This window comes from Peromyscus californicus, unplaced genomic scaffold (genome assembly GCF_007827085.1).
Source record: "Peromyscus californicus insignis strain IS unplaced genomic scaffold, ASM782708v3 Scaffold_23__1_contigs__length_62951481, whole genome shotgun sequence".
Classification (NCBI taxonomy): Eukaryota; Metazoa; Chordata; class Mammalia; order Rodentia; family Cricetidae; genus Peromyscus; species Peromyscus californicus.
This window is the reverse complement of record NW_026294534.1, coordinates 47,715,248-47,727,453: the sequence shown is the minus strand read 5'-3', so window position 1 is coordinate 47,727,453 and position 12,206 is coordinate 47,715,248. Positions and strand designations below refer to the sequence as shown.

Sequence of the window (12,206 nt, the reverse complement as noted above, 5' to 3'; positions counted from 1 at the left end):
ACATACTGTTCCTTGTGCTTGATGCTATCTCTTCTTTTTTTTTTTTTTCCAGAGCTGAGGACTGAACCCAGGGCCTTGCACTTGCTAGGCAAGCACTCTACCACTGAGCTAAATCCCCAACCCCGGTGCTATCTCTTCTTATTTAGCTTTGTCCCAAATCCCCATTCAGGGCTTGTTCAAATGTCATCTTCTCAAGGAGACCTACTCCATCTGTTTAAAATACAAACCTCTCTTTATGCTCATCCAGCACTCCAAATTACACTCCCTGGCTGTTTCACTCCATCATAGACACCTTCTAAGGTACTCTCTAAGTCTGTGAGTCAATCTTCATAGACTCTTGGCACACGAGTGAGGCAGCAGTTTATTTGGTAACAATATATAATGATTTATACACGCAATTTATTATCTGACTCCACGAGGACTGGGATTATTGCTCTTTTAGTTTATTGCTATATCCCCTGTGTCTTGAACAATGGCCAACACATGATACACGCACAAAAAAGCACTTTGAGTAAATAGAAATAGCTATTAATATACAATAAAAGATCACGGAAAAGGACTCTGTTTGTCAAAAATTGTTTTCTATGGTGTGCGAAACAGACACCATCCCAAAAGGCCAAATCCTCAAAGACTGCTCTCCACAAAAGAAATGTAATTAAAATTCAAATTTTGAAATTCTTTGCACTATTCCAAAAGGCACCTTTATCTGAACGACAGTACTGTGAACTCCCTGGAAGAGCAGTACTTTTGCTGCACAAGTCCCTGGTGTGGCTCTCCAAACAGTCATTTAATATAGAGCCGTGTGTTCAAATAAGAGGGAAAATACACTTGTTCACTGTTCAGTTGTTAGAAAATAGCTGGAGAAAAGAGGAGATTTCTGTACCCCAGTGAGATGCAGCGGAGCATACGAAGCAGAAGGGTTGGATCGACAGATAATGAGTTCCTGTCCAGGCTCTAATTCCTGGATTTGGGATAATCTTCCTGCAGAATCTCTCTGCAGTCTGGCTTCAGATTTCTTTATTTGTATTCAGCTCTGTTTATCTCCTCTGAAATGTCTAAAAAGGCTTATAGGAATGGCTCATTACTAAGAATACCCCACTCTTGTTAAAACTAATCACAAACATGGCTAAGTGTGAAATACTTCTCTGTTGTTCCCATCAGCTCTTGTAGAGGAGCCAGAATTGACCCTCCCACTCCTCCCAATCTCAACAGCCTTCCCATCCCTCCAGAGACCCTGAATATCAAGGCTCTGCCCAATATGGCCTAGCCATATCTCTCATTTTACAAACTGTGAGTGTGGATTCTCTGGCCCTTTTACTGACAGTGTTTCTTTCCACTCTACTCATTGTAGAACGGTTGTGCCCTGTGTCTAAGAGATTACCGGTATTAACAAGACAGAAACTGGTTTGTCTTATAGGTATCAGATCTGCCCATTAAAGACAGTGAGGTTCGGGGCACAGCCGAATAAGCAAGATCTCTGGAGGATGTGATAATACACTGACAGCTGTTTGAAGCTACTTGTCTGCTCGCCGACGCAGGCGTTTATATGCACACACTGTAACAGGATTTACAGTAATACCTTGACAAAGTTCAGTTGTGAAGACTTTCTGATCACTTAACCATTCTGCCGAGAACCTGAGTCTTCAGCCAATCTGTAAAAGGATATTAGAAATTTAAGTCTAGTCAAACCTCTAGCTCCAAATGGTAGGGTGGGTTCTCCGCCCTTTTACTGTAAGTTTCTTTCCATTCCACCCATTTCATAAAAAAAAAAAACCGTTATGATTATCAGTATCAGTAAAAACCAGGCTCCTTTTTTCATTTTGCAGGCCCCAGGTTCTGGGCAACGTATATTCATTTTAGCAAACAGATTGTTAGTTTGAATAAACTACGGGTTTATTTAGGAATGATAGTACGCACGTTGGCTGGATAAGGTATAGAACATTGTTCTCTTCTTTCCCAACTCTTTAAATAAGAGAAAACTTGATCTAACAAAATATTTTGCAAATATTCAGATATAATTGTCTTTTAGGATATTAGTTTATCACATCACAGGATGTGTGCAAATCTTTCAGTTTTACCAGTGAATGCATGAGACACACTCTCTCCCATCCACTCTCATGTACTGAGCATGTCCTCTGTGCAAGGCATTGTCAACATCCTAGGAAGGCAATGCTAAACGACAACACAGTCCTTGCCTTTCAAAACTTGGTCTAATTAAGGTGACAGTTGAGCAAATACAAAAGCTGAGCTCTGTTCAGAAAGGGACCTTCCAAGTCACTCTTACACAAAGCAGAAATTCCCAACCGAGCAAGGAAGTGGATGGCCTATGCAAGTAAAAGTTCTGAAAAAAAAAAAATACGGTGTATGAACAGAAATTTGAATGATTATAGAGTTTATGGGGCCAGTTGGTGTAAAAACCACCAAGAGTGCTCTGGAAAAAGGAGATATGCACAAGTCTAGAAGTGAGAAGGAACTTGAGCTATTTTGGAAATAGAAATGGACATGGCTGTAACTTCAACTGGAAAAGGCTTGTAACCAAGTAGGTGCAAAGCTATGCCTGCTCCCAGAAGTCTTCTGTGGCAAACCAAGGTGTTCAGGATTAATTCTAGGAGGAACAGAGAGCTAGTGGTGGGGTTCCAGTGAAGAGAGACGAAATGTGTTTCAATGACCTTTTAAATAAATGGCTAAATCAGAAGAGCCTCTGAATTATAGGTGTTCCAGAGAGCAACTAGCTATGAAGAGGTAGTATTCTACAGTATGAAATCAAAGGGGGCTTTAAATCAGCATTTTAGCCTTCAAAACACTACAGGAGGTCACTAATCTCATCGAATGGCAGCCCTTGACAAGGTTTTCATTTCAAATGAGCACAACACAAGTATTATTAATTTTACGACAGAACTAGTAATCTATGTTGGGGGGGATCCGAATTTAAGTTGAAACTATGACTTTCTTAGTTCGAGTAGCTGCAGTAGACTATGAATGGAGTATCTAGGTACTATCAGTAGACTATCAATAGACAACAGCTTACCAAAATACCAACTACTGTAAGACAATCACTGACCTAATGAAATAAAACCTCCAAGATTTTGTTCTCGGAAAAGCAGCTTCTAGGTAAAGAACAATCAAAGCTGAGGTGCTCCTAAGCCCTCTTCTAAGCTCTGTTTTCCCTTTGTATCTTTAAACCAGTTATTTACTCAGTGTTCCTCCAAAAAAAAATATAAAAACCCTTCTTACACATCAGACACAAGAACACAATAAACTCTCCATAGACGACTCTCCGGCATCATGTTACGTTTTACTTGCAAGTGAAAATTAAGCAATCAAAACACAGTAGTAATTATTAGGGAGAAATGGAGTGGAAGGCAGGGTACCTGGCCAATATCTTGGTGTAGAGACCATGGTAAGAGTTTAGAAAAAAAGCTTTTGTAACTGACCTTGAAGCTAAAGGCTGAGGTGTCAAAAGACAGTGCAGGTGAAAAGAAATCCCTGGACAAAGGCCTGAGGGCAACCAGTGGCATTTAGAAACAGACCTCCAGCTTGGGTACAGGATGAGGAGGCATGCTGAAAGCCCCAGGGGAGTGCAGCCCAAAGGTGGGCTTAGTTCTTTGTGAGGGTTTCCTCTTTTAGCAGAGTTCACGTGGGGACGACTTTTAAAAACCACCAAACCTTTAGGTTCTGACCTGCGGAATCCCGAAAGCATTTATATAATAAACATGAGGTGATTATACTGTTTGGCAAGGACCGTGCGCATGTTGGCAAGATGAGAAAACCTGCTCCGAATTCTAAGAACAGCGAACACCAGTCTCCGGCAACACAAAACTTAAATGACATGAATCCTTCCGAATATACTGCCTGCTCAGAAATGCTATCCCCTTGTGATTTTACTTCTGAGGCCCCGGCTGGCCTCGGAGGTGAAGGCACCATGCTACCATTCACTTGTGACTTCATAACCTGTCAGAGACCACTGCCTTGTTCATACTCTGTACCTCTCGCCATTAGCACAGTGGAGGGGGGTATTCTCTTCTTCAGGGACATCACTCAGGGATCGACATGTCAGAAATAGCTCAGAGCAACAATCCCTATATATAGTAATGGCTGTGGCATTCACAAGAATTATACCCACAATCACTAAGACTTACCCCATCACATTATCTGTGCTTTATATTTTCATGTGCATTTGGCCTCCATTATTCCTTCTGACAATATTGTGAAGTATTATAATCATGATTTTGGCAGATAAGGGCTCTAAGCTCAGAGAGGCTAAGTGTGACTTTTCTTGACCCAATCATTTAATGTAGCTTCTCATTTTCTAAAGAGTTCTCTACAAAGGCTGCCTGCCAGCCAGCAAATGTGGTGAGAAGCATGTATTTTAAGGTATACTTTCAGTTTCTCTTAAACAATGTTCAGAACTCAGAGGTACGTGGGCTTTTACAACCATAGACCTGTTCATCAGTTTCTATCTTTTTGGCCTTTCAAACATATTTCAAGTTGTGGTGGCAGGGTCTCCTCAGAATACTGACAGCCGAGGGGCGGCTCCCTTCACTTCAGTGATGAGGGCCACTTCTCCACCACGTATCCGCCCATCTATGCTCACAATCCGAAAGGGTCAGCTTCCCGTTTTCCTAATAATGGAAAACTATCTCTGGCTCAATGAAAGTACATAAGATAATGCTGATCACCCAGGTGAACTACATAACCAGGTTTCACTTGTTTTTTAAAGCAAAATAGACTCAGACAAGGCAATAGTAGGATTAAAAAGGTCAATTTACACCGTCCTAAAACCTGCCATCAAAAAGCATTTGTTCAACACATTGGATAGTTTAGGAGTATGGTACACACTGCAGACTGTGACATAAAGTGATTGACATCTTTGGCAGAATGTACAAGGGAGAGGCGTATAGCTAAACATTTGCCAATATCCCTTCCTGGAAACAATCAAGCTGTGAGAGAAGCAATGGTGCGTTGTGTATAATGTTTTAAAAACCCGAAATCCGCTTTCCCCGGGGTAGAAACTTACAAGTTCATCAACAAGGATGGTATTGTGTATTAGCTAGTCGACTTGGCTTTCTAATGAGCTCAAGAGAAAAGGTAACACCGTCTTTCCAAGGGAACGCTCTTTAGTTCTTTGGTATTTGCACATCTCACCTGGGCCTTTCGGTTACAAATCCACCTCCTTAAGGAGCCCTGTGAAAAAAAACAAGATCAATAAAAAAAAAAAATACGGCTATAAATCAGCCACGTGGAGCTACTGCTGCAGCCGCGGTAGCCGACTTCCTGGTTTGCTTCCTGCAAGCCTCAGGCAGGGGAGATCTGGCAGTAGGCATCGGGAAAGGAAGGGCAGCCTAGGGAAGGCTGCAGGTCCACCTGAGGGGCGACGGGTGGCAGCATCCTGGGAGTGCGGGGGCTTGGTCAAGGACAGAGTTTTAGTCCACAATTGCTATAAAAGTTTGGGGATCTGGAAGCTTTAAGAGGCTGAGCCGTAGGGCAAAGGCTAAGATGAGACCCCGGGGGAAAGTGTTAAGTTAGTTCCAAGGTTACTAGGGACTCGCAGGGGGTTCTCGCGGCGGCGGGTGGAGAGAGGGCGGGGGGGAGCACTGCGGAGCTAGAGCAGGCAGGTAGAAAGGAAGCCTGGAGAGCTAGTAGCCACTCCGGCCGGTCGGAGCTCTGCGGAGGCCGCCAGAGGGGAGGGGGGTGCGGCAGCGGAGCGCAGAGGCAGGCGCGGGGAGGGGGCGGAGGGGAGAGCCAGGGGAAGGTAAAGCCGAGGGGAGTTCCGGATCTGGAGCTGGAGAGGGCAGGCGGTGGGGAGGGCGGCGGGCGTAGCGATCCGGGTGGGGGAAAGAGGAGGAGGAGGAGGAGGAGGAGGGCCGGGGGAGGGGGAAGAAGGGAGGGGAGAGCGGTGGTGGCGGCGGCTGCGCCGGGCTGTGTGTCTCTCTCGCCGCCGGAGGAAGATGAGGCTGAAGATCGGGTTCATCTTACGCAGTTTGCTGGTGGTGGGAAGCTTCCTGGGGCTCCTGGTGCTCTGGTCTTCCCTGTCCTCGCGGCCCGACGACCCGAGCCCGCTGAGCAGGATGAGGGTGAGTGACCCGCCCGGCCCCCCTCCGGCGAGCGGCGACCTGCAACTTGTTTTGTTTGCGCGCGCGCGTGTGTGTGTGTGTGGCGGGAGCGAGGGGCGGCGGGGGTCGCGGCCGCGTGGGCGCCGCGGCTCCGCAGGTGGTGCTGGCCCGGCGCCGGCCGATCGGGGGCGCCTAGCCCCACACCGCGGGTCTCCCCCCCCCCCCCCCACCCCAGCCCCGGCTTGGCCGCCGCCGCCGCCGCCGCCGGCCCGCCCCCTGGCCGCCCCTTCCTCCCGCGCGTCCCCGCCCCGGGTTCAGCGCCGTCCCCCGCGCTGCGGCGGCGGCAGCAGCGGCGGCAGCAGCAGCGGCTGCCAAGGCGGACGCTCGCTCCAGCGCCGGCGACTGCCGGGATGGGAATCGCGGGACAGAGTCGGCTCCCCCAGGGAACCGAGGCTCCAGCCTCGGTGTCCGACCCCGGGAGCTGCGAGCCCCGCGGGTGGCGGCGGGAGGACGCGGGGTTGGTCCCCGCTGCGGCCTGTGGCGCGCGCAAGGCCTGAAGGAGGCGAGATGCCGCCGCTGCCGTGGTCCGGTGGAGCAGGCCCCGGGGTCCAGCCTCCCCGGACGTCCCCGCCCAGCCCGGGGGTGCTCGCCACGGGGGCGCGCCCCCCCCCCCAGCCTGTCCGCGTCGGGCTCCAGCCCACGGCACCGCCTCCCCGCAACTCCCGTGGCCGGGAGCCGGGTGCCGGGTGCGAACGTGGGGCTGAGGCCTCGCCCCGCACCCGCTGGTCCCTTCCCATTCCCGGACACGGGAGAGAAAGAGCCGGATCTCCCACCCGGATCGGCGTTCCCCGCACCCGGGCGCCGGGGAACACCCCGGTCCCCTCGCGGCGGGGCTCCCGCGTTGTCCCGCGGATCTGGAGCGGGCACCTCTCTCCCCCGACCCCGGGGCCCTGGCTGGGCTGCTCCTGCCGAGGACCTAACTTGTCCCGGCTCCTGGCCGCCCCCCTCGCTGCCTGCTCCATCAGCCTTGATGCCGGGAGGCGCGCGCTCCGCTGGGACACATCCGTCTGCCGCCCTCGGCGGCGCTGGTGTTAGCCTTGACAGTGCCTGGCTTTGAGGGGTTTAGTCAAGCTGCTCGGAACTTTAGTTACCGGGATCCGGCCACTGCGCTACACTCACCCAGCAGTTGGCGGCGCGAACTGCACCGCGGCTCCCACCTCCCCCGGCCTGAACCCACCCCCACCCCCCCAGCAAAAGGAGCCGTTAGAGCCCCCCTCGAGTTCCTCATCCTCCACCCCCCTCCATCCACTCCAAGCCCCCCGATGCCCACTGCCACGAGTCCAGGTCAGAGCCAGAAGGGAGTGGAGGACACTTAAGGATTCCGGGACACAGAAGCTGAGCAGCCGTGGGAGGAGTCTGTAGTCAAGTGCCTTCTGTAAAAATCGGGCGTTGCAGCTCCATGATGTACTTTATTAACTTTTGGAAAGTTAGCGTCAGGAAGTTGAGTGTAAAAGCTGGTGACGACCGACCAAGAAGACTCCTAGGAGGAGGTCCTCTTATCAGTTGTCGGCTTATGTCACAGCTTCATTTGTAAACTGCAGTATTTGAGACTGACCTTACTGAAGTCCCACCTAGGTCACCTAAATTGTTAAAACAATTACATTTCCCTTTTCGGTGTGTTTGGAGTGATGGCTGATTTTTTTTTTTTCTTTTTAAATCATTTTTGCTCTCAAAGTGGTTCGGTTGAGATGAATATTGAAATTTTTTTTCTCAAGTCATCAAATACCCTTTTATATAAAAGCACTGTATATAATGCTGGACATCCTAACCCCCACTTTTCTGAGAAGGAAATCGAAAACCCGCCAAAGTTACTTGCGTTCAAAATGTCCTGTAGTTCTGATCCTTTTAGAGCCATGATTGGACCCAGCAAGGTGAAGCCTGCCAATAATCCCAGCATTTGGGAGGCTGATATATCTTGACACTCTTGGCTGTATATCACGTTAAAGGCCAGCGGGGGCTACAGGAGACTGTAGTCTCAAGAAGCTGGAAAAAGAAGTGGAGACATATCCTAACACCTTTCTAGATAGCTTATTAGTGCTGATATGTAATAAACTATAGTGCCCATCTGTCTAGGAAGGGAGCGTAGCTTAATTTTTTTTCTTCACTGTATTTGGTAAGTTTGTCAGAGGACCTAGTATAGCTTGTCATTTCTACCTTTTGCCAAAGATAAACTAAGACTTTCCAAGATTTACCAGCACAGTATTAAAAAGAATGCCATGTGTCAGGAGACATCAGTGATGTACAGTAAATAGTAACCTAAAGCAATTTAAGATGTGATGTCATAAGAGTGTAAATCAAGGACTGTTACTTCCCTAAAGTAAAAGCCAACCTGGGGGTTCTTGAGAACCAGTGTTGGGGGAACAGTTAGGGAAGTTTCAGATGCTGACTCCTGGGTTTCCCCTCTGCCTTGTGGTACTTTTACAGTGTGACAGCAGGTACTTCCATTCACCTCGAGATCCTGCTTCTTAGATGTGGCCTTGACTCCTGGGTTTCCCCTCTGCCTTGTGGTACAGTGTGACCGGCAGGTACTTCCATCCATCGTGAGAACCTGCTTCTCTTGGATGTGGGTCTGTACGTGGCCTCTTTTGATCCCTGCAGAAGGCCTGAGGTAGATCAGAACGACCTACCTTACCAAATGAAAGTTCTGCCTCTGCTACCACCAGCTTGTGGCTCTGTCCAGTCAGGGCCGCTTCTGTCTTGTACTGCTGGATTTACTGGAACTAAAGAGTCCTTTGAAGATTTCTTTGCTTTAATTTTGTGGAACAAGCGAGGTGAAGACAAAAATTCCCTCTTAGAGGTCTGAGCCTCTTCCTGTTTCTCTGGGGTGACTGATATTTAAAGTGAGCTTATCATTTCAGTCTGATTTATATTTTATTTTTTTGGAGGCAGGATCTCTTGTAGCTCGGGCCTGCCTTGAACTCTGTACGTAGCTGAAGATGACCTTGAGCTTTTTGATCTTTCTGCCTCTCCCTCCTAAGTGCTGGGATTACAGTCATGTATCACCATGCTGGGTTTGTGTTGTGCCAGGGACTCTTTTGTGCATGGCAGGCATACATTTTGTCAACTGAGCTGTATCCACAACTCTATTATATGATTATTTTTGTGGTTCTATTCAAACATTTGTGAATGCCTGCTGTATACTAGATATGGTGCTGACGATTAAGGAAACACTTCTTGCTTTGACATTATGGGTCTTGCAGCCTAGTGAGAAAAGCACATGTTAGTCAAGCCTTCACAAATATACAAATACAATTATGCTCCGAAAGAAGCATGTGCATACCCTTGTGTTAAGAAAAACCTTAGGAGGTAAGAAAACAGAGAGGTCTGAGCATGCAAGTCTTTATTTTTTTTCATTTTTCTTTATTAAGAAATTTTCTACTCACTCCACATACCATCCACAGATTCCCCCCTCCTCCCTCTTCCCACCCTCCAGCCCTCTCTCCCAAGCCACCCTGCATCCCCACATCCCCAAATCGAGGTCTCCCATGGGGAGTCAGCAGAGCCCGGCACACTGAACCTAGGCAGGTGCAAGCTCCTTCCCACTGCACCAAGGCTGTGCAAGGCGCTACACCATAGGCACCAGATTCCCAGAAGCCTACCCATAGACCAGGGACAGATCCCGATCCCCCTGCCTGAGTGCCCCCCAAGCACTTCGAGCCAAACAACCATCTTCCGTATCCAGAGGGCCTAGTCCAGTCCCATGGGGGCTCCACGGCCACCAGTCCGCAGTTCATGGGCTTCCACTAGTGTGGCCGGTCATCTCTGCACGTCCTCCCATCAGTTATTTAATAACTGACTTCTGAGCTGAAATCTAAAGATTTGAGCAAGAGTAGATGTTGAATTGGGGGGTGGGGACAGAGCAATCCTGACAGGGGCCACACGGGCAAAGTTTCTGAGACACGAAGTAGCAAGGATAAGGATGAGAAACTGGAAGGTCAATCCAGGGGAAACGTGGAGAGTGAGACGACAAAGGGCCAGCTCTTGTGGACCATGCTGCAAGTTTGCGTCTTAGGTGTGGGAGGCCGCTGAGGGAAGTAAGTAGGGGAAAGGCGTGGCAATGTTCGTGTGTTGGAAAGATCACTGTAGGTCTCTGCAGGAAGAGTTCGTGTGCTGGTTTGCAGAGCAGATAGTAGGCGTCTCATAGTAATAGTCTGGGTCACATCTGACAGTGTTTGGCCGTGTGGTTGTTGAGATGAAGGAAGTTGACTCAAGAGCAGCTGACGATGCCAAGGTGCTGGGATTGGTGAATGGATGTGGAAGGGACGATTTCACGAAGTCTAGGGTGACACCAGTTTGCTACATGAGGACAAGTTAGGAAGACGGGACTTATGCGTTCCCTTTGTAGTTTCTAAGAAAGCTCACTTCTAAAATGTGTGTTTTAAGGTCATCATTTATTAAGATCATTTGTTTAGACTTGGAAAATGCAGAACATTCTTTTAATTAAATAAAACGAGTGTGTTTCAGAGTGACACCGTTCGCCCCAGGTGTTACCCCTGAATGTTCACTGTTGAATCATAAACTGAAAAGAAAGGTTTGTAGTGGACATGTTGACAGACTGCTAGCTTTAGAGTTTCTGTTCAAATGTTCAGGACTGGGGAGACCTGTGCACAACCTGATTTGTGTGTGTGTGTGTGTGTGTGTGTGTGTGTGTGTGTGTGTGTGTGTGTGACAGAGAGAGAGAGAGAGAGAGAGAGAGAGAGAGAGAGAGAGAGATCAAAAGCCTTTTTTAAGCTTCAGAATCCTGACTGACTGAGAGCCCTTCAAGGCAGAATTCTTGTTTCCTGATGAGAGTATCTCTCCTCTCTCCTTGGTGCTGAATTTACGGTAGGCACTGATTGTTGTTGTTGTTATTGTTATTATTATTTTGTCAAATAACATAAATGAGGTGCTGCCTTTATTTGTGCACCTCTTTAAGCAGATCCCCCAAATTGCTGCATTTGTTGGTTCTGTGGGAATGTTTTCTATTGAGTGACTTAGCAGGGTTGGGTAGCACCCTGCTTCCATCTGTCCCCTCATCTCCCCCTTACTTAGGCTCCACAGAGGCTGCTCATAGAACACACAGCACAAGTCTGTCTTCTCTCCTTGGCGAAAAGAAACCAAAGAAGCAAAGCGATTCCTTAATCCAGGAGTATATAAGGAAAAAAAACACCAGGGGATCTCAAGGAACCATGTCCGAGTGTGTTTTCCATCGCCGTGATAACACCGTGACCAAAAGCAATCTGGGGAGGAAGGGGTGCATTTCAGCTTACACTTTAGAGTCCCCCAGTGAGGAAAGTCAAGGCAAGAAGCCAAAGGCAGAAACTGAGGTAGACTCTCGGAGGAAGCCTGCATCCTGCAGCTGCCTTACTTACATCTCCTAGGATCAGGAGCGGCACTGCTCACAGTGGACTGGGCGCTCCCACACCACATTAATCTGTAATCAAGAAAACGCCCCATAAACTTGGCTATATGTAGGCCGACCCAATGGGGGCATTTTCTCATTTGAAGTTCAGGTTGACCAAAAAAAAAAAAAAAAAAAAAAAAAAAAAACCCTTGCCAGCACAAAATGTTTTGTTAGTAACAATTGGTGGAGAAGGCTTAAAAATAGCCATTTGGAGAGTGCACAGTTTTCAGTGAAGAAGGAATGAAGTGTTGGACAGCAGTTGGATTCGGATCACTACTTTGTCTGGTAGGCCGGCCATGTGGAATGGGAGATAAGAGCCGGGTAGTGTGGATTTCTGTACAAGCTGCATCGTGCCAGGCTGTAGTATATTGGAGAAAGAGAAAAGAATGCATCAGGAATGGAAAGCAAAATCCTCAATTTGAGCCACTAGTGAACAGACTGTTTGCAAATTCTAACTTAGTAGTTATTAAAAAAAAATGGTCAGCAGAATGTGAATAGCTGAGTGCAGGGAAATTATGATCATTCAGCTTCAAAGTAGATAATTGTCTTTGTTCATATTTTGAATGCTAATTCTTACTCCTGAAGATTGAATGTATAGGCTGACAAAAGAAAAGTATTAAAATAAAGAATTTAGATTTCCAGTGTGCCATTGATGAAGGCTGTGAATGGAACAATTTCATAAATTTTTTTATTCAGGTACAAGATGGGAA

General features: G+C 47.8%; 1 protein-coding gene and 1 long non-coding RNA gene across 5 annotated transcripts in view; one reads left to right on the top strand and one right to left on the bottom strand.

Annotated features, from left to right (window-relative positions):
* Positions 1 to 343: 343 nt before the first annotated feature.
* Positions 344 to 6,240, bottom strand: LOC128119133 (uncharacterized). 3 transcript variants are annotated; one of them, XR_008221469.1, is made up of 4 exons: positions 5,977 to 6,240; positions 5,018 to 5,184; positions 1,580 to 1,652; positions 344 to 1,064 (listed from the first exon to the last, which is right to left on the bottom strand). It is a non-coding gene; the product is annotated as an uncharacterized LOC128119133 (long non-coding RNA). The 3 variants fall into 3 exon arrangements; XR_008221470.1 differs by having other exon boundaries at positions 5,146 to 5,184; XR_008221468.1 differs by having other exon boundaries at positions 344 to 1,652.
* Positions 5,178 to 12,206, top strand: part of Galnt7 (polypeptide N-acetylgalactosaminyltransferase 7) — a 131,699-nt gene continuing 124,670 nt past the window's right edge. For both annotated transcript variants that reach the window (XM_052752326.1, XM_052752325.1), the window contains exon 1: positions 5,178 to 6,074. In XM_052752326.1, the coding sequence (XP_052608286.1) occupies positions 5,949 to 6,074 (126 nt within the window). In that variant the 5' untranslated portion in view covers positions 5,178 to 5,948. The remainder of the gene's footprint in view (positions 6,075 to 12,206) is intronic.